The following is a 21,474-nucleotide window of genomic DNA, read 5'->3' as shown; positions in this document are numbered from 1 at the left end:
TTTACCATTTCCCTTTATGAGCTCATTACGGCTGGATTTTCCCATGAATCTGAAACATGTACAGTGCTGTGGAAAGAGGATTATTCGCTTTAACTTTATAGACTGAGCTAAAAACAGATGAGGGCCGTTTCTATTTTTGGAATGCTATATAAGCTAAAAAGTGAACCTCACCGTGTACACAGGAAGTACAGCATGGGGAAGAAAACAGATACTTGACATAGCAAAATGTGATCGGAAAGCTGGTTTAGAAATGGAACTGCGTTTTGATTAAGTTGACTCTTTTATATTATAGCGGAAGAGATAAATTTGTTTCATAGGCAAATGTCAGTTTTTCTGAGGCTTTGGGGTGAACTTTATCCTTGAGGAACCTCCTAGAGGTTCAGGTTCAGTCGCTTCTGTCACTCCACAGAGTCTTAACCTTTCTAGGTAGGGTGCAGGGAGCTTTTAAGTTTGCAAGGCTGTGGATGAGTTTAGACAAGGTGGCTGGGGCCGCTGAGAATACTCATTTAAAAGTTGTTTGTTGTTTTCCAGTTAACAAGACTGTGAAATTCAGTGTATAAAATCCGCACATACAACTAGGGGCCTGGGGGTAAAGGGAACACACCTCCGTTGCTGGTGGGAGTACAGACTGGTACAGCCCCTTTGAATGTCGGTGTAGCAATTTCTCAGAAAATTAGGAAACAACCTTCCTCAAGACCCAGCAATACCACTTTTGGGTATGTATCCAAAGGGTGCTCAATCGTGCCACAAGGACATGTGCTCAACTATGTTCATAGCAGCATTGTTTGTTATAGCCAGGAAACAACCCAAATGACCCTTGACCAAAGAATGGATAAGGAAAATGTGGTACATTTACACAATGGAGTACTACACAGTGGAAAAAATAATGACATCGTGAAATTTGCGGGCAAATGGATGGATCTAGGAAACATCATATTGAGTGAGGTAACCCAGACCCAGAAAGACAAATATCATATGGAGTCACTCATAAGTGACTTTTAGACATAAAGAAAAAAAAGTGTACAATTTTTTAGACAACAACGAGGACCTGAAGAGAGACATACATGGATCTAATGTATGCCTAGTAGAAAGAGTAGAAAAAGACAAAATCTCCTGAGTAAATTGGGAGCATGGGGACCCTGGGAGAGAGTAGAAGGGGAGGGGAGAGGAACGGAGGGTAGTGGAGAAAAATATATAGCTCAATAAAAACAATTAAAAAAACCTAGAGGCCTGGATCAATGCATGGAGGTGCTTACTACCAAGCTTGTTGTACTGACTTAGCTCTCCAGACCCCACATGGTTTAAGGAGAGAATCAACTTCCATAATCTGTCCTATGTCCTCTGTACGTATGCCAAGGCAAGTGCACCCACATATGAAATAAAAATAGTAATTAAAACTAGAGGACTTCATTTAAACACTGGCATGGGTACACTGAAGAACGGATTGAACAGCCCCAATCTAGAAAACCCAAACCTTTCAATATGGATACAATGCCACCAATAGAAAAATTCACGCCTGAGTCAGTGATGGTCACAGTCAAAATGTAGGTGTGGAAAACTCCTATGTAACATCACCCTCATGCTGTGCATATAAGGTGCACAGGAAACAAGGTGAATTTTGTGTTTATGCTCGAGTTCATGCAGACATCCCCCAGTCTGAAACACTTCCGAGGAAGGCCACCCAGGCCACCCAGCCTGTAGAATGTCCTGCTGATAACCACCTGTACTTATGGCCTGTCTCCAAATAAGTGTTCGCTGGACCCCCTTCCCTTAACCTTTGGGCTCTCCTGGCACTACCTTATTGAGCACTGGAGGCTTGGAAGCTGCCTCAGTTTTGCCACCAGGAGGCCTTTATTCTGACTTTCAAGTGACTTCAAATGTGAGTGTGAGTGTGTCCTGGAAGTCAGGGATATGGATAAGGGGGAGGGGACAGAGGCTTGGGACAGGGGAAGGCATGTTTCCCTATAAGCAGATGGGATACAAAGCCTCGAGAGGAGCTTCTAAGCCCCTAAAGGTGAGGAGGGGCTAGGGCAGGAGAGTGGCTACTCTTTCAGAGTCCTGGGTTCAATTCCTAGCCACCCACATGACAGCTTACGACCATCTGTAAATCCAGTTCCAGGGGATCCAGTGCCTTCTTATGACATGCATGGGCAGTGCATGCATGTGATACATAGACATTCATGCAGGCCAAAGACCCATATGCATACATAAAGCAAGAGGAGCTAAGAATGTATGTGCATATTGAGGCTGCCCAGTAGAATGACCAGAATTTACCAGAGAATTTTGGAATGTGCATTCCTTAATTTCTAGAGTTAAAGAAAAAAAAATGAAGCACAGTCTTGATGGTAGACATAGCAACTCATAAAAAAAGGAGACAGAAACATGGAGAGACATCTTGGAGACATACCCTTCCTGCAGTTGGTCTTGGCTGTTTGTTCTGGTATATTCGCGTATGTTTGTAACTTGTATCCGAACTCGGGGCCTTTGGATCATTTCATTTTATTTTTTATTTAACATTGAACATATTTGGAGCTGGAGTGATGGCTTGGTGGTTAAGAGTGTCTGCTGTGCAAACATGAGCCTGGAGTTCAGATTCCAGCACTCAGATAAAATCTGGGTGTGTCCTGTGTACACCTGTGAGCCCGGCATTGAAGGGTTCAAAGATGGGAAGGTAGCTGGGACTTGCTGGCTGCAAGCCTAGCCAGAAAACACAAACTCACTGAGAGACTCTGCCGGAAATGATCAAGGTGGAGAGGGATAGAGGAGGGTACCCCATATCTTTCTCTGATTTTATGGGTACACACAGATGCACACGTAAGTGCACATATATACGCCCCTATAACGATCAGCTCTATCCCAGCAATGCTTGCTGCTGTCGCCTCCACCACTACAGCGCGCATGTGTTGAGCGTCACCACAAGTCAGAATTCTCGCTCAGTGCTTCATGTGCATCATCTCATTCATCCCCAAAGCCACCCATCAAGTCCAGGTTCCATCATGATAAAGGCTGGAGGAATTAACTCCCTAGGGTTGGTTGTTCAGTCATCATCGTATCAAGAGTATTTGGGACTGAGACGTGATTCACATAGTATAAAATTTTGCTCCACAAATTTGTGCAACCATTCTTGCTAACTCCAAAACATTTTCATCTGTGTAGAGGGTCTCTCCATCTTCTGCCTGCTCTCCCCCTGCCCTGGTGTTGCTTGACAAGACTTTTCCTGGGGAGACATAAAGCACACATCTATTCACCCCAGAGAGGAAACTCCACCAGCCAAAGTCTAGATACTACTGAAGTCCAATTTGGTGAACTGATGATTTTTATTGGGGTTCCTTACTGGTGAATATGGATGAGGGATTACTTATAGGAGCAGAAATGACTCAAAGACAGCTGCATCCCCACAGCCTACTTTAGCATGGATAACAGCTCACAAAGCTGGGAACCTGGAGCTCACTGCACAGCCAGCGTGCAGCTTAACAGTAGGGAAAGTGTCCTTTCCAGGGGACTCCGTTGGTCTAAGCCTCTTTCAGGCAGCTTGGCTGGTCTCTGCTTGGTCCAGACAGCAGGTCTGGCCTCAGAATCTTCTTTGTGACTTGCCTTGTCTGAGAGTGATGCTCAGCAATATTTATAGTTTATGGGAGAGAGGTGCCTAGTGGATCTTGTCAGTTTCAGGGACTTCCTTGATGTGGGATTTCCCACTGTTTGCTGTGATGATCATTAATGAATAAAGAACTGCTTTGAGCCTATAGCAGAGCAGGGCAGGGTGGGGCAGAGCAGAGCTGGGGGAGAGGACTGAACTGAATGCTGGGAGAAAGAAGGGCGGAGTCAGGGAGAAGCCATGGAGCTGCTGCCAGAGACAGATGCTGGGAACTTCACCTGGTAAGCCACAGCCATGTGGCAATACACAGATTAATGGAGATGGGTTAAATTACTGTGTCAGAGTTAGCCAATAAGAAGCTAGAGCTGATGGACCAAGCAGGGATTTAATTAATATAGTTTCTGTGTGATTATTTCAGGGCTAAGTGGCGAGGAACTAATTAGCTGCCTCCCTCCTACACTTCCTGAAGCTGTTTTGAATTGTCTACCTTCTGGTTTAAGGAGCGTCCCTGTAGGATGGAATGTTTTAATCTGGGAGGAAACTGCTAGAGACCTGGGTCACCACTGATCTACACTCCTGTTCTCGACATTTCATGTAAATGCAGTCACATTTACTACAAATGTAGTCTTTTCTAACTGCTTAATATCAATATTGCCTAAGTCCACCTGTGCTGTGAATAGTATTCCACTGAATGCATCTCGTTTAGAGTCATGTGCAGCCATTAAGTTGATAATACTATTTTTAACTGTTGTTGATAATGCTACAGTAAGAGACATTCATGATTCATGGACAGACTTTGGCATGAGCATCTGGTTTCAATGTCTATGCTGGCATTTTCATTCCCGGGCTTTGTCTTAATCAGTGTTCTATTGGTATGAAGAGAACCACAATGATGGCAACTCTTATAACGAAAAGCATTTAATTGGGGCTCGCTTACAGTTTCAGAGATTTAGGTCTTTATCATACGTGGCAGCATGTAGGCAGACCTGTTACTGGAGAAGTAGCTGAGAGTTCTATTTCCGGGTCCTCAGGCAGAAAGGCGAGAATGAGACCCTTGACCTGGCTCCAGCTTGTGAACTCTCAAAGCCCACCTCTAATGACAAACTTCTTCCAACAATGCCTCCTAATCCTTCTCAAGCTGTGAATTTCCTTCATGACTGAGCGTTCAAATATATGAGTCTATGGAGGCTGTTCTTATTCAAACTACAGTGGTTTTTCTGGACTTGATATTGTTCTTAAATCTTTCTTTTTTAAAAAATTGTTTTGAAGATATATTTTTCGCCTATGTTTCTGCTTGCCTGTGTGCACGTCACATGTGGTGCAGGTGTCTGAGGGTCCAGAGGAGGGCGTCAGATCCCCTGGCACTTGAGTTATATGCAGCTGTAAGCCACTCTCTGTGAATACTGGGAACAAAATCCAGGCCTCTGGAAGAGCAGTCAGTGCTCTTAACCGCAGAACCATCATTCCAGTCCCATGTATTTCTTCTCTAGAAATAAACTTTCATGACTAGAAGGGAAGAACTCAAGCTGCCATTTTATTAAATCAATCTCTCACCTCCCCTTGCCTCCCCATCCCTTCTTCATCCCCTCTCCTCTCCAACTCTTCTCCCCTCCTCTCCGCCTCCCTCTCCCCTCTGTATTCCCACCCTGTACTTCACACACACACACACACACACACATACACACACACACACACACACACACACACACACACCATCTTTCACCCCATGTAAGCTTGTTTTGGGTCCATCTCCTCCAAGCCTGTCCTGTCTGTTCCAGGAAAGTCTACTCCTTCACTCCCAATCCCTTTCTGTATGAGGCCTAGCCTGACATCTTTCAGCACAGAAGGCCATTCTGTCTCTGTAGCCTGCAGTGATTTTTTCTCTTGTGAGAATGCCTGGAAGCTTTGCCATTTTCTTGGCATTTTTGCCCTCTTGTCCTGGCTTGTACTTCCTGACTTTTATGCCCCTTGAGGGCAGGATTGAGGTTTGACTCACTGTCCCTGTTTCCTGCAATGACTCCCTTGCCTTTCACTATAGGTACTTATGAATATTTATATTTGTGAACAGAATAAATCCCTGGTTAGTTGCCAAGTGGTTCTGACTCACTTGAAACTCCACAGAATCTCCTTGTACAATTAGTGTTACAATGGCCCTATTTTTAACCAGGTCTTGTGGTGAGGAAGGAGCTGGTGGCTGAGGTCATGCTTTCTTATGCTCTCTATTCTTCCTGACTTCCTCCTCCTCTGGTTGGAGGCCTACAGTTTGTCTGCCATAGTTCCTCTAACTTTTTCCAGTCCTTGTTTCTTCATCTCTTGAATTAACAAATGGGGTTACATGCAGCTTAAAAGTGTCACAGTAAAGCAACGATACATATAACAAACAGGCAGCCTACAGAATGGGAGAGAAGTTGAAGGCAGATGTTTCTGTCCCACCCAGCTCTCAAATAAACACACTGAGGCCTATATTAATTTTACGTGCTCTGCCAATAGCTCAGGCTTATTACTAGCTAACTCTTACATATAAATTAACCCATATTTCTTACCTATGCTTTGACACATGGGTCATGCTTATTATCATGTTCATTTTCTATACATCTTGATTCCTCTCTGTCTGGCGACTCTGCCCTTCTTCCTCCCAACATTCTCCTAGTCTGGTTCTCCTGTCTAACCTTATTCTGTTCATCATTGGCCAGTCAGCTTCTTTAGTAACCCAGTCACAGTGACAAATCTTCACAGTGTACAAAGGGATTATTCCACAGCAAGAAATCATTGCCATTTATATAGTCCAGGCAGGGGGCTGACAGGGAAAGCTTGTAAAGAGTCCCACAAACCAACCACCAAGGTTAGAACTTGGCAGAAATGCTGAGCAGGAATGTTTAGGCTTGTTTGTGGGGTATTGCCAGACTTGGTAGACACCCTTCTCCCATTCTACAGTCTGCCTCCTTTTCATGTTTCAGGAAGACTGATAAAGCTGTCCTTCTGTGTATCCTTTGGAAGTCCCATAGAAAGACAGCCATCTTGGGTTTTCTGGAGGGATACTGTCGGCTAGAGCCATTTGATGAGTCTGCTGCTCACCACACAACTCTCCTGGGTCAGATACTTTTCTTCTTCGGTGTGACAGAACACCTGACCAAAGCAACTTAGGAAGGAAGGAAGAAAGAAAGAAGGGAGGAAGGAAGGAAGAAGGGATAGGAAGGAAGGAAGGAAAGAAAGAAGGAAGGAAAGAAGGAAGGAAGGAAGGAAGGAAGGAAGGGAGAAGGGAGCTTTATTCCAGCCAGATGGGAAAAGGCTGGCACCGGAAGTGTGGGGCAGCAGGTCACATTGCAGGTACAATCAGGAAGGAGAGGTAAAGGCTGGTGCTTAGCTGGCTTTCTCTAGTTTATTCAGTGTGAAACTCCAGTTCATGGGATGGTGCAAACCTACATTTAAGTCGGGTCCTCCCAGCTCAGTTAACCTAATGGACTTCCTTACAGACATACCCAGAGGTTGATCTCTTAGGTGAATCTAGCTCTTACCAAGCTGGTGGTTACTGACCCATTCCCTCCCCCGCTTATAGAACTGTGTAAGTGGCTCTCAATCTTAGCAGATCACATACTAGAATATGCATGTGATGCATCTCATAAATCGTATCTGAGCCTTAAGTAAACCCAGAAGTCAACATCAATAATAATCCCTCTTCTCCAGCCAGATTCTGTTGCCTGGCAACTGGCTGGATGGAGTGTTCTAATGTTAGGACACACATTCTCCATGATGTATTTCCCATTCATTCATTCATTCCTTGTTCTTCCACTTTTCCCTCGCCTTGCACGTTTGTATAACTTGTCTTCCCTCTGAGGTTTTTGAGAATTTGATCTGGGTCTCAAAGCAAATAAGTTATCTGTTGTTAGCGCCCCCTCTCCGCCATGACAAGTGACTGCCTGCTAGACAGCTAGGGCTGGGGATCACCAGCCTACTTGAGCAGTGAGTTCTCCTTGCATCCAGACTGCTTGGGAGCTGTTACACATCACTGCTGCCTGAGATGCATGCAGACCTCCACAAGGGTGTGGAACACATTCTCCAGGAGACATTTTTGGGGGGGAAGAGACTTTTTTCAGGTAGGAGGAAAGGGGGTATTTTAAGGAAAATCGTATTTGAGTGTAGGGTCCGTTGAATTTTGGGTAGAGTATGTGATGTCAGTACTTTACTTTTAGTGAAATTCCAGACTGTAACAGAGAATTTCTTTATGCATGTGGTTGGTAAGTTGCATGCTGCCAGTAAACTTAAAAAAAAAAAAAAAAGAGGGCTTTTCATGTGTACTTTTCAAAATACTTGGTGTTAATGTTCTGCGAGTCCCTGTCAAATGCACTCCATGGAAAAGCCCCCGCTTTCCCATGAAAGAAGTGTTCTGTCCATTCCTGGCTCAGGTCAAGAGACCTGGCTCAGAGCGAGGCCTCTGAGAGTCTCCTGTGACTACCTTGGAGTCATTGAACTTATGACAAGTTCAGACTAGCATGTGCCTGAGGCTGTACCCTCAGTGCACCTATGCAGACAGAGGACTGAGTCCAGCTTGAAACCCTGAGGCCTTCATGTCTGTTACTTCGCTTGTCTGTACACTTTCTCCTTATAACCCTACAAGTCAGCATTTGGTCATATTTTACTTCCCCCCTCCCATTTTTTTTCAAGAAACTCTAGGGTTTTATTTTACATTCAGAGCTCTTGCCATATTGCCTAGGCTAGCCTCAAACTGGGGGGTCCTCCAACTTCAGCCTTCCGGGTAGCTGGGAATGCAGGCATGTGCCACCGCACCTGGTTTAATATTTAACTCCTTATTGTCCATAAATTCTCTTACTAGACTTATCTTCCATGCCAAAAAAACACCATTTCAGGTGCTTCCGGTTTCTTTAGACCATTCTAGGGTCTCCTCTTCCATTCTCCAGAGTGGTTTCAGGATGCTGGAATTTCTGGAGTGCTCAGTTCGGGGGCTCTTGTGATGGAGTCTAAGGACATCTGCCATTGTCCAGCCTTTCTGCTCTGGCCCTTGTTTACCACTCACTCACATGAAAACGTTCTCCCCCCCACCCCTCCCCCAGGAGCTCCCACCATCCCAAAATCATTTGGGCGCTATTTTCTCAAGGGTCCCTTGGTCCATAATTCATTGACAATATCTCTGAAAACCCAGTGATAATGACTCTCATCTATCAATGTGTAAACCAGACACGGGATGTGTCCAATAGAAGACAAGATGCCTGCTCCCTCTGCCCTCACACCACAACCGACAGACTTCTGTGACCTCAAGGTGTGGGGGGTTTGTTCCACCAGCAGACAAGCAGTTGATCCTGCCACAGTGGACATTGGCTGGGTGTTCTCTTACGGTTCTGAGGCTGTGTACCCAGGCGATAATGTCATAGAACAGATTAGGACCTCAGTCCTTAAGATACTCCACCTCCAATCAGATACCAGCTTACAACCCCAGGCTGCTTATCTGTGCGGCTTTGTTTCGGAGACAGACAAGGTTTTGTCTTCCCCGAACTTCTGACCCACCTTTTATAAGCTAAGGTTCCCACACCTGCCTTCTCAGGTTCAGTTAATTTGATGCAACTCAGGGAAACACCCGGCTCTTAAAGGACACTCTGTAGCAGTGGGCACCCATCCTCCTAATGCTGTGCCCCTTTAATAGGGCTCCTCATGTGGTGGTGACCCCCAACCGTCAAGTTATTTTGTTGCTGCATCATAACTGTAATTTTGCTACTGTTATGAATCACAGTGCGAATACCTAATTTATAGGATATCTGACAGTGGGGTCGAGACCCATGGGTTGAGAAGCACTGCCCTGCAGGCCACAGATAAAATACCGGAGAGAACTCTGGGGGAGACATGTGAAGCTCCTCGCCTTCTCTAGGCATCCCATGCTCCATATGTTGAGCCATCCAAAAGCTATGCCCTATCCTTTGGGTTTTTAGAGATCCCTCTTTTTGTGGTCACGCTTACTAACGGAGTGGCTGGGGAAACCCAACAGACAAGGCTGGTCCGTGTGGCCGTTCTTCACGGCCTCTGCGCTGCATTCCTTCCTGCAGAGATGGGACAGGCCCCATCTGGAATGAGGGAGGCTTTTTTTGATTTGTTTTAGCCCGCTATTGGACAAGAACAGACAGGTCAGAGCTCTTTAAGGCCAGATCCGAGAAAGAATGTGAGGGAAGATTGAGAATTTCTGTGAGCTGCCTCGGAGAAGAGAAATTCATTTTCACGGCTGCCCTCTGGAAAGGGCTCATAAGCCGGTAACTGTGGACAAAGGCCAGAACATAATATCATAATGAAAGTCCTGAAAGAACAGCCGAGTGTCTGTATTCCCAGTGGATTGACAGTCCACGCTGAGGTTGCTGATCCACGAACCACATCATGAGGAGGGAGGTCACACATAGAGAAGGGCTCTCACTTTAATGGAAGCTTTCGTCTTCCTATCTGTTCCAGAATGTTGTCTGATGACAAGAGGAAGATTCGGCTAAAAGGCTGCACAGCCCTTCCCTTCCCTGCCTCTTGGTAATCTTCAGGAGCTGATTAATGAATGGAAGGCACCTGCTGATACCAAAGCTGCTCCCAAGGTGCTTTTGAACGACCCTGATCCTTTCTTGAAACGTTCTTCCTCTTGATTTTGCTCACCCCTTTATGGCTTATCTCCTGTGTGTATTCTTCACCAGGAAAGGGAAAAAGAACACAGCCCTCTCCATTTGGTTTTCATGCCTTTGGGCAATCTCTCCCAAACTGAACCATCTTCTTTCTTTGCATTAATTAAAAACACAGAGCTGGGAGGTGGTGGCGCGTGCCTTTAATCGGAGCACTTGGGAGGCAGAGGTAGGCAGATCTCTGTGAGTTCGAGGCCATCCTAGTCTACAGAGTGAGTTCCATGACTGTTACACACAAAAGAATTAAAAAAGAAAAGAAAAAGAAAGGAAAGAAAGAAAACGCAGAAGGGCCGAGATGTCCCTTCTGAGATTAATTTGACAAAAGGACTGACTCCCCTTTGGGGCATGGCACTTTGCTTGGAATACGTGATAAGGTGCAGAGTGACCACCTCTGCTTTGGAGACCACCATGTCAATGAGCTTTGCAGGTTCAATTCTCCGAAGGGGTCCTGAATCCTAGGAGCAAATCTGAACTGGCTTGGTGGTGGATTCTTCTGTCCCATCCAGGCCTGGGATACATGCAACCTCACCTTACTGCCGGCCGGCCATAAACTCAAGGCAGACCTTGAGCTACCGACACCCAGCCAAGTGCTCCTGAGTTTCTGCCCCACAGGATTTGTTACCATAGCAGCTCAATCTGGGGACAACTTGTTAAGGGCAGTAGGGAACCAACAACTGCCAAGATGCCAGGTATTTGGAGACCATTGAAATGCGTTGAAAATAAGACATAATCAATATTACAAAGTGGAAAGAACAGGACTCACGGGCTGGGTTTACGAGTGGGCGGAGGAACTGTGAGCGCTCCTCTGACACACGTGTTCATCACACACCAATTACTTCAGACCTTTGGACTTGGATTTTCTCACCGTGGAAGTTGGGAGCGTCTGGATAGGAAACTCAGTTCAACCTTTGTAGCAGCCATAATCTGATCACCCTGCCAGCAGCGTCATTTCTGTCTCCTCAGCTGGGTTTTACGAGGCCAAGAGAAGCACCTCTGGTTACGTAAAAGTATCAGGGGCTTGGTAACACTGGCCCTTTTGTCACCAGCCATCCAGGGAGGTTAGGGAGCAACCCCCGGAAAGCTGGGCTGCCGGTTCCTAGGGGAGAGGAGAGAGGTCCGCCCCTTGGAAAGCAGGACAGCCTTGTGCTCGCTTCAATTCTGCGGTTTTTAAATCAGAGGGAGAAAGCGAGAGACTTCAGATTTCTGAAGTTGCCCGAAAAGGCCCGGAGACCTGTAGAGTCCTAGCCTTTCTCAGTCATCAAGGATCAAGCACCGCAGACGTCCACAGGGGGCGACCCTTGCACATCCCAACTTCCCGCGTCAGCAGGTCCGGGTGGGCGGGACGGTGGGCGTGTCCGTCTGGGGGCGTGGTCGGCGGAGCCCCCCTCCATGTCCACCCCCTCCCCCTCGCTCTCCCCCCGCCCCACTTCCCTTTCTGGCTTTGCTGCCCGGCGGGCTCGCCCTCTCGGGCTGTGACGCTTGGGGAGGGGTGGAGCCCGCCGCTCGGCCGCGGTCTCGGGATGGTGCCCGCCCGCACCCCGCCGCGCCCGAGCCCGCCCCCGGCAATCCGCAGGCTCACGGATAGGCGCGTGTGAGCGGGAGCGGCGGACGAGGAGCCGCCGCCCGGCCAGCGATGTCACCATTGTTCAGTTGGGTGGCCAAGGTAGGCGGCGGCGGGCCAGAGCTGCCGGGAGCCGGGGGGTCTCCAACTGCCGAGCCGCGGCGCGGGGGGGCGGGCGCCAGGCCGTTCGAGCCAGCTTGGGAGTACTTTTCATTCATTCCTCCTCGCACCCCGGGGGCCAGCCTCTCAGAAGGCGTCGCGCCCTTTTCCCAGCTGGGGAGACTGAGGCACAGCTAGAGTCCCAGGTGTGGTCCCAGATTGTGGGTCCGCCCCTGCCTTCCTGGATCCTCTCTGCTCCGGGTGGCTGGGGCGGGTCGCCAAGGATGTTGCCTGCCTTTAGCTTTTTTAACCCGTAGCGTTCAAAGGACAAGCTCCGAGGTCTAAGTGTGTGAAATGTAACTTTCTCTGTCTGCACAAAGTTTTATGACTGCAGCTCTCCAACTTTCAGAGCCGAACGTTAGAAATCCAGGCCGGCACACGGCTGCTGAACTAAAAAAGTTGGCCGATTTGCCAGGATCGCCTCCAGCCTTGCTTGGGTTGTGTGTTTTGACTAATGCATTGCTTCCAGCCATGGAAGACGCCCACCTCCTCTCGTGGATACGATACCCCTCTCGTGTGTGTGTGTGTGTGTGTGTGTGTGTGTGTGTGTGTGTGTGTGTGTGAGAGAGAGAGAGAGAGAGAGAGAGAGAGAGAGAGAGAACTTCTTCTCGAGAGAACCCGTTAGCTTGTCTCTGACCCTTTATAAATAGTAATTAGATGGACTTATATCTCCAGTTATGATGTGAGGCGTTCAGAGTGGGTTGTTTTTTCCTCACTAATTATATTTTTTGAATACCTGTTTGGGAGCACGTGTGGCTTCGCCTGTAATTTAAGTTATAAAGTGGAGACAGAAACTAGGTAAGGTTGGTTATGAGGTGACACCAAGGAACAACATCCCAACACTGAGTCCTGACCAGAGTGGCCTCTGGAAGCAGCTGGTGCTTCACTGAGAGGGTTGTAGAAAAGTTTTGAGCCTATACATAATTGAATGTCCACATTTTTGCTTTTAAAGACTCATTTAACTTTTCTAAGTGACGCTAAACTTAAAAAGTAGTATTAATGTAGTTTGTGAAGTGATTCAGAATATATATATATATTCTTCAGGTGCAGAACTGAGTTGCTTTATTATTATTGTTGGTGTTTGTTTATTCTGGTTATTGCTGTTTCTAATATTGTATTCTAAGGGGGAAAATTGAGCTTCACAGAAATGTTTCATTCCAACACCAGCAAGGAGAAGTAAATACAACTGAGAAACAAAAACAAAGAAGCGGTAGCAGGCTTTTTTCATTTTTTGGTTTTTGTTTGTTTGTTCTTTTTTTTTTTTTTTTTTTGGAATAGTAGATCTTTACAATCTACCCCTTGTGTTTAGTCTGGTCTCTCACATCTTGAAATTAATGTTGTATGCCTCCATGCCCAGCTGTATAATTTTACATATATACATATATATATATACACATACATACATACACATATGTATAATGTATATATGTGTGTATATATTTTGTGTAGCTCATGCAATTATAGATTACATCTTGAATTAATTTTCTCACTCAGTGTTTTGTGAATGAAGAATGTCACGTTTTTTGAGAGTATTTCATAAACTGGGGTGTGGTGGTGTATACCTTCCTCCTGGAGGGAGGAAGATAACAAGTTAGGGTCATCCCCAGCTACGTTTCGAGGTAAGGTCAGCCTAGGCTTCAAGAAATCCAGTTTCTAACTAAACTAAATTTGAGTTTCAAACTAAAGCTAAATCAAACTAAAATCCAAAAAGAAAGAAAGAAAAACTACTCGGGATTAAAGACTGTAAGAGTGACATTCACTTTATGGGAACGTGTGTAGACCTGTGCTTGCTTATGGTGAAGACTTTGTTTTAAAATAGGGGATGGTCTAAAGGCGGAAAGAAAGGTATAGATAACACACAATGAGCATAATCCTAACGGGCATTTATATTCGACTTAGAGATGCTTCCGATCACTCAGATGCACAGAGGCCTGGGCCTCACACCACACCTACCCATCATTTATTTTCCATTCTGGCCCTGGCAGCGGAAGCTCTGCACCTGGCAGGGGAGGAAAAGGGGAGTGGGTGTTGTTGATGCGAGGGATACCCGAGCTGGCAGTCTCCTTGTGTGAATGGCACTAACTGTCGAGAGCAACCTAATAATGAAGGAATAAGAACTAGGTGGGAAACCGTTGAAGAGTTGTTTTGTTTTTAAACGAGTCCACACCCTGTTCTGCTTTTAGTTGTGCAGGGAGCTTGGTCAAGGGTGTGCACTGAACAAATGATAGATCTGGGGTTTAAGTACAGTTTCTTCATAAGTCTTCCTGGGGATAGTTGTTCCTTTCCCCTGTAATAAATAAAAAGAAACTTCTCGAGCTTTCTGGTGTTTACTAACTCCTGCAGATGTCCCCAGACCCACAGCGTTGATCTTGTCTTTTGCTTGACTCTTTGCTTCTACTTGTCTGTTAGTGAAAACTGATCCCAGAAAACCTACCAGGTAGCCCTAGAAATCTACTTGGATTTGTACATGCCTGTAAAGATTGTGACTAAGGTTATTGCTAGGGTCACAGGATTCTGAGTGTAGGTGTGTATATCAGTTTACAGATGAAAATGAAGGATGGCATATAAAAATGTAGGCAGACCTGCTGTGTCTGAAATTTGAGGTATTTTCATATGGATTGTGCCGTATGTTATTTTCCAGGGACCGTAGGTTTATTCAGCAAGTGTATGTTGCGTACTCTCTGTGTACCAGATACCACTCATGTTCCAGAGTAGTATTCTCAGCCTGTGGGTCTCGCCTCTTTGGGGGTCTCATATCATATCCTTCATATCAGATATAAAGATTCATAGCAATAGAAAAATTACAGTTATGAAGTAGCAATGGAATCATTGTATGGTTAGGAGTCGTTACAACCTGAAGAATTGTGTTAAAGAGTTGCAGCGTTAGAAAGGTTGAGACCCATTGCACTGGGGGTGTATTTTGCACAATAGGTTTGTTCTTTAAGAATAGCACATTGAAGATTTTCATTTTTGTTTTTTGTTTGAGACAGAATCTCACTATCTAGCCCTCATTGACTTCAAACACGTGATTCCTCTGCTCTGCCGCTTGAAGTGTGTGTGTGTGTGTGTGTGTGTGTGTGTGTGTGTGTGTGTGTGTATACATCAGGGGGCCAGGGCAGTCTTTCCATAAACTCATGGAGATTCTCCTGCCTCTTCCTCCCAAGTGTTGGGACTAAAGACATGCACCACCATACCCAGCTCACCCTGAAGTTTTATAAGGCAAATATTTTTAAATGCCTTAGAAAAGAATAATTTTTAAATAAGTTATTGATTGTCTTTGTCTAAAACATGCATTTATACTCATCTTCACTCATAGGTCACTTAACATATAGATACTTACAGTGCCTCTGCTGTATGCCAGGCTGTTGTGACCAGCTGGGGGTTCAGCCGGAGAGAGGTAGACCAGTTCCCTATTTTATGGTCTTTACATTCTAATAAGGAGAGACAGAGAAGCCAATAGATAAGCAAGGTGATTCCAGCTGGTGATCAGTGCTAGGAAGAGAAGTAGACGGAGAGGGTGTGGGGATTGGGTTGGGTGGGGCCAGCTGCAAGCTTGCCCTGGCGCACAGCAGCAGCCATGAAGGCCCAGTGAGCTGGTGCAGAGAGGCAGACTTCAGAGTGTGGAGGGTATTCTAAGCCAGCTGGATGAGAGCTCTGAGCACAAGGCTGGCTTTGGAATGGTGTTTAAACACACTAGGAGGCCAGTAGGTGGGTCGAAGGAAGTGGTGGTGTTCACGAATGTGTGTTGTGGATGGGAGGAGCTGACTTCTTGGGCTATACTTGGGCTCTGTTAGGAGGTGATGGTGGCAACCTAGGCTTGGGTAGTGAGGACGGAAGGCCGCATCATCGTTCTTCAGCTTTTGCAAGCTGGCCTGCTGGCTCGCCTCAGTCTTCTTTCCTGAAGCAAATTTCTTGCTTGTTATTTGTACAGTTACATGTTGAGTAGAATTGCGTCTTGTTCTTTGGTCAGTCGCTCCTAACCACAGCATTCAGTCAAGTCCTGTTCAGGCTCACAGCTTATTTATTCACCCTGGAGTTTCTCTATGTCTAGAGTAGCCGACCTTCAGTGCCAACATCAGCCGGACTTGCTCTTCCGTTACCAGGACACAGAACAGCCGCTCTCACTGTGCTTTTCTTGGGAGGTGTCCACCTGGCTATGGCAAGTGTTTATTTAGGCAACATTGCAGCCTTGCTTGAAGTCAGTCCTATGTTGGCTTGTCCTTGATGTGTCCTTGAAGCACAGGCATTTTTTTCTTTATATTATTGCTGCATTAGTAGTTGCTTAAGTTTAATAAAGAGCGAAGAGCTCCTTACTAATAGTCACGCCATGGCTCAAGCTTGGAAAATGTGCTGCCTCTGCTAAGTGCAGCTGGAGTAAGCCACACGTCAGTCCAGCTTCGGGGGAGCCTTTAGCGCCGTCTGTAGTGTTGCAGGTTCTCTTGGGCTAATACCTCAAGCGTCGGTGGTCCCCATGAAGAGAAAATGGAAGAATGCCGGAGTGGATGCTGTCTCCAGCAGAACACAGCCAGAGCCGGTCTCATGAGAAACAAGGTTAATCATAGTTTGTTCCTCGGACGAGTTCCCTAACTCATCTTAGTCTGTATGTGTCTGTGCCCTAATGGTCCATTTCTGTCAGAACCCCTCCATTCTCTGTCCGTTTCCTGAGGCATCCCTGATGAATCATTCATTCGTTGCCTGAGTGGAGAGTAACGGGAAGGGCAGGGTAGGGCTGGTTTTGTCAGGCTGCTAGAATTGTAAATAAAAAGCTAGGAATATTGTAGCGATTGCAGTCCCATGTGGGTGGCTACGTTTGGGGGAGACTGTGCAGTAGTGCCGTGAGGCTGGACAAATGAGTGGTCACGTGGACCCTCGTGAAAGTCAGCCTCCCTCAGAAAAGCTGTCATTTGACCCCAAGACAGCGGGGACCCTGTAGAGACCATGACTGGTCTCCCTCAGACTTGAAGCTGTTGCTCCGTTCTGGGAGATGCCTGGTGTTATGGTTATTTAAGTATTTCTGTTCTCCTGCTAGTCTGAAAACGCTGTGGAAACCAGCATGGGGTACCTTACCACAGTGTGTGCAGGTCCCCGGGGAGTGTCAGGTAATGTGGCTGAGGTTTAGTTGGTCAGAGTGGAATCCTTCGTTGCTGCATTTCTAGTGAGCTTCTGGGTGATATGGTTGCTCCCAGGCTGGAGACCACAATGCAAGTAACAAGATTCTCATATATATAGGGACATATGCCGTGGTTCCATTTGGGTTTCTTGTTTTTATTTTTCCTATAAGAGAAACCTGAAGAGAAGATTAGTACCTAGAAATCAGGTACCTAGGGAACAAAAGTCGAAGAAAATCTTTGCACCTCACGCTCCGACACCTTTTTGAGAAGTTGAACTTTTTATGTAGTAACTATTCAGTTTATCAAGTTCAGAGTCTTTGTATGTAACTCACCCTGCATAATGTGGGGTATTACCTCAGACTAGGAATTGAAATGGGGTTTGATTGAGATGATACATTGCCTCCTCTCCTTTCTTGCCAAAACGCCGTGTTTAAATGGTGCTAGGGCCAGATGTTGGGGTGCAGGCCTTTGACGCCACGCTCGGGAGGGAGAAGTTGGAAGATCTCTGAGAGGCTGAGCCTGGTCCACGGGGCAGTCAGGCCTCATAAAAGAGCAAGAAGGAAGTGGTGTTGTTCCATAGGAAAATTGAGTAGAAGATGCAGAGGTTTCCTACCAAGCCTGACTGCACACGCCTCACGGTCTGTCCTGTTACCAGCACCCCACTCTGGGGTGACCCCCTGGTAGGCATGGACAGAATGAACAGTGAGCTGAACCAGCTCCCAGTGTCCTTCAGACTGCTCTGCCTTCTCAACCCTCTCTGTTGTGTCCCTTCATCTCCCCTCTGAACCTGTGACAAACACAAATCTTTTTTTCTTGTCTGTGTGTATTTTTGCCTTTGGAAACTATGCCATATACAGTCTTTCTGGATTGACTCGTTTTACCTAGAAATACACATTTCTGTTTCCTTGGTTTTTATTTTATAAGGATGCATGTTTAGACTGCATGTATGTACACCAGGTGAGTGCCTGCGGATGTCAGATGAGGGCATCAGATCCACCAGAACTGTAGTTATGGACAGTTGTGAGCAGCCATGGGGATGCTGGGAATGGAACCCCTGTCCTCTATAAGAGTCCTTAATCCATGAGCCATCTCTCCAGCCCCACCCCAGGGATAAAGTCTCATTTCTTTTTATTGCTGAGTAGTATTCCATTATTTGGATGCTTTGTAACTGACTCTTTTGCCTCTTGAAGAGGGCCTTAGTTGTGTTTCGGTTTGGCAATTATAGGTGAAGCTGCCGCTATCGTGTTTATAGGCTTCTCTGCGGGCCTATGTTTTCTGGGGGGAGACCATGGGACATTTCTGGATTGTATAGTAGGCGTCCATTTACTTTTGTGAGCAATGGCCACTCTTCCATTTTGCATTCCTACCAGCAATAAGGAATTCTGTGTTCTTGACTGGGTTTGGTGTTCTAATGTTTATAATAGTTTTTGTTTGTTTGTTTGTTTGTTTTGAGACAGTAGAAGAGATGTTTTGTGGCACATGATTGTATTGTCCACAGTTGACGGCAGGACAGTTGTAGAATTCTGTGAGCCGGGCCGAAGAATCAACAGGGACTCTTGGGTTATATCAAATAGGACAGGACCCTCAGGGTTGGTCTTGGTGGTGAGATGGTGACGGAAGTTGTAGATCCTTTAGACAGTTAGAATCAGCCTTCTCAGGTTTCCAGCCTTGTCTCCAGGAGTTCTTGGTTCTGCTCCCAACACTGTCCAGACTGGTTTATTTGGACTCTGCCTCCCCTTTTGCACTTCAGCTGGCACATTTTATGCAGTGTCTGCTTCGACTTCACGGTGCACCTTTCTCCAAGGAAGATGATTCTAAGGCTACAAACTGTGTTTTGATAATCCTAACAGGAAGGCAGTGATGTCTCCTGGTTGTTCAGGGTTGTGTTTTTCTGGTGATGTGATGTGAAGTCCTCCCCTCAGTTCATTTCAGGAGCAGAAATAATATTCTCTTTTGAGTTTTTTTTTTTCTACATTAGATGTATACAATTGTGTCTCTCTTTCTCTATGTTTGTGTATGTGTGCACATGCATGCTGGCGCCCCTAGAGGGCAGAAGAGGGTGTTGTAGCCCTGGAGCTGGACTTAGGCAGTGGTTAGCCATTCAAGTGGTTGCTGGGAACTGAACTCCAGTGTAGTTGATTTTTTTGTTTTTGCTCTTTTGGGACCCACCACTCAGCTCCCAAATAAATACATAGAGAGTTATTCTTACTTATGAATGTCCGACCTTAGCCTAGCTTGTTTCTAGCCAATTTTTCTCACTTTAAATTATCTCATCGCTCTTTAACTCTGTTTTGCCTCTTGGGCTATTTATCTTTCTTTATACTTTATATCTTTTTTTCCTTCTTATTCCATGACTGACTGCAACTGGGTGGCTGTCCCCTGGCATCTTTCTTCCCTCCTCCTTTTCTCTCTCTCCTCGCTCTTTGCCCCTAGATTTCTTCCATTTATTCTCTCTGTCTGGCAGCCCCGCCTATCCTTTCTTCTGCCTTGTCATGGGCCTTTCAGCTCTTTATTAGACCAATCAGGTGTTTTAGACTGGCAAAGTAACACAGCCTCACAGAGTTAAACAAATGCAACATAAAAGAATGCAATACATCTTTGCGTCGTTAAACAAATATTCCACAGCATAAACAAACATAGCACATTTTATTTCACAACACTTCAGTCTCCTGCAAAAACAGCAAATGATGCTAACTGCCGAGCTACCTCTTCAGCCCCTTTGAATTCTCATATAGCACTAGATAGGCAAATCTATAAGACCTATGAAAAAACAAGTCTAACTCTGCTTGCCTTTTTTTTTTTTTAAAAAAAAAAGACGTTACATTTTAATTATGTGTATGTGTGTGTCATGTGGGTATGTGCTCGTTAGTGCAGAGGTATCGCATCCCGTGGAGCTGGAGTTCCAGGTGGTTATGAGCCACCTGACGTGTGCTAGGAATCAAACTCAGATCCTCCGCAAGAGCCGCAAGTGCTCTTAACTGCTGAGCCCTCTCTCCAGCCCTGTGGCTCTCAACCTTTCTGATGCTGCGACCCTGTTCCTCTTGTTGTGGTAACCACCCCCCAACCATAAAATTGTTTTTATTTCTACCTCATAACTAATTTTGCTACTGTTAGGAATCATAATGTAAATATCTGTGTTTTCTGGTAGTCTTAGGTGACCCATGGGGTTGCAACTTACAGGTTGAGAGCCACTACAGGTTGAGAGCCCTGCTTGCCCCTTGCTGTGTTTTTGACAACAGTGTTTTTCCCCCTTTCCTCCCCCATTCTAGTTTTTATTAGTTTTTTTGAGAACTTAATACAATGCACTTTTACCTTAGTCAGCCCTCTCCCCAAACTCCTCCCCGGTCTCCCTCCCTTGCCTACCCGCTCAAATGTGTGTCGTCTTTTCTTTTTCAGTCATCACGGCTAATTTGTGTGGCTGTGCACTCTTCCCTTCTTTCACTCTCCCAGTTCCTTCCGTGTGTTTTCCTCCGCCCACCTGTCCCCTGTCAAATCCCTGGCCTCTTCTTTTTAAGTTGGTGTGTTTGTGTGCATATGCGTGCGTGCACATACATACATAGATACAACCTGCTAAGTTCATTAAGTATTGCATGTGTATGATTTCAGGACTAACTGCTTGGTGTTGGATGATAATTAGGTGGCACCTCCATGGCGGAAGACTATTTCTCCCACCTTCAGCACCCCTTAGTTACCTGTAGGTATTTATCCAGGGGTGGAGCCCTGGGAGGTTTCTGGTTTAGCGTGTCTGTTGGTGCCTTGTTCGGGTGTAGTCATGCTGTAGAGGTAGCATGAGTGAAACTTCACTCTCGTTTCTAAGAGACACAACCCTACAGCAGATTTCCCGGTCCTTTGGCTCTTACAATCTTTCCACCCCCTCTCCCCTGTTCTTGTGGTTCTTAGGCAGCACAGCTGGATAAGACGATTGGTTGCTTCCCTTCCGTGGTTGTTTGCTTAGCACCTTCTGTCTCCAGTCTTCTTTATCTTTGGGGGAAAGTCTATTATTGTCACCAAATTCTTGGGACTTCAGTGGATTCAGTACTGAAGGAGTCTTTTCTTTCATCCCAGCACATCCTGTCAATGGCTGTGGTCAGGTGTGGTCATTTTGCTGGAATTCAGTCCTGTTGTTTGGAGTATGTGGAGTGGAGCTTTGAACACAATTCTGCTTGTTCTTTTATACATAAAAACTGGCTTCCAGAGCAGTTAATTTTGGTCACTAAGCTCACGTAGCTAATTTATGATTGAACATAAACCCACATTTCTGTCTCTGGGTTTTGTACACATTAATATTGTCTTGCTGATTTGCTTGCACTGTCTTCAAACTGTTCATATGAGTCAAACTATGCATGTATTTGAAACAATGTATTTCCCCATACTTTATTTAGTCATGTA

The 21,474-nt window shown here is 45.9% G+C and overlaps 1 protein-coding gene across 7 annotated transcripts in view; it reads left to right on the top strand.

Moving 5' to 3' along the window:
• Tbc1d1 (TBC1 domain family member 1) overlaps positions 1-21,474 on the top strand; it is a 188,056-nt gene that overhangs the window by 56,744 nt on the left and 109,838 nt on the right. Inside the window, exon 1 of one of the 7 annotated variants that reach the window (XM_048415357.3) lies at positions 11,766-11,917. The exons of the other annotated variants lie outside the window; for them this stretch is intronic. Within the exon in view, the coding sequence (XP_048271314.1) occupies positions 11,888-11,917 (30 nt within the window). The 5' untranslated portion in view covers positions 11,766-11,887. Of the gene's footprint in view, positions 1-11,765; positions 11,918-21,474 lie in introns of those variants that run through there. 7 annotated transcript variants of the gene reach the window in all.

This window comes from Myodes glareolus, chromosome 8 (assembly GCF_982192425.1).
Source record: "Myodes glareolus chromosome 8, mMyoGla1.1, whole genome shotgun sequence".
In the NCBI taxonomy this organism is placed as follows: domain Eukaryota; kingdom Metazoa; phylum Chordata; class Mammalia; order Rodentia; family Cricetidae; genus Myodes; species Myodes glareolus.
The sequence above is the reverse complement of the archived record's forward strand: the minus strand, read 5'-3'. Positions and strand labels throughout refer to the sequence as shown.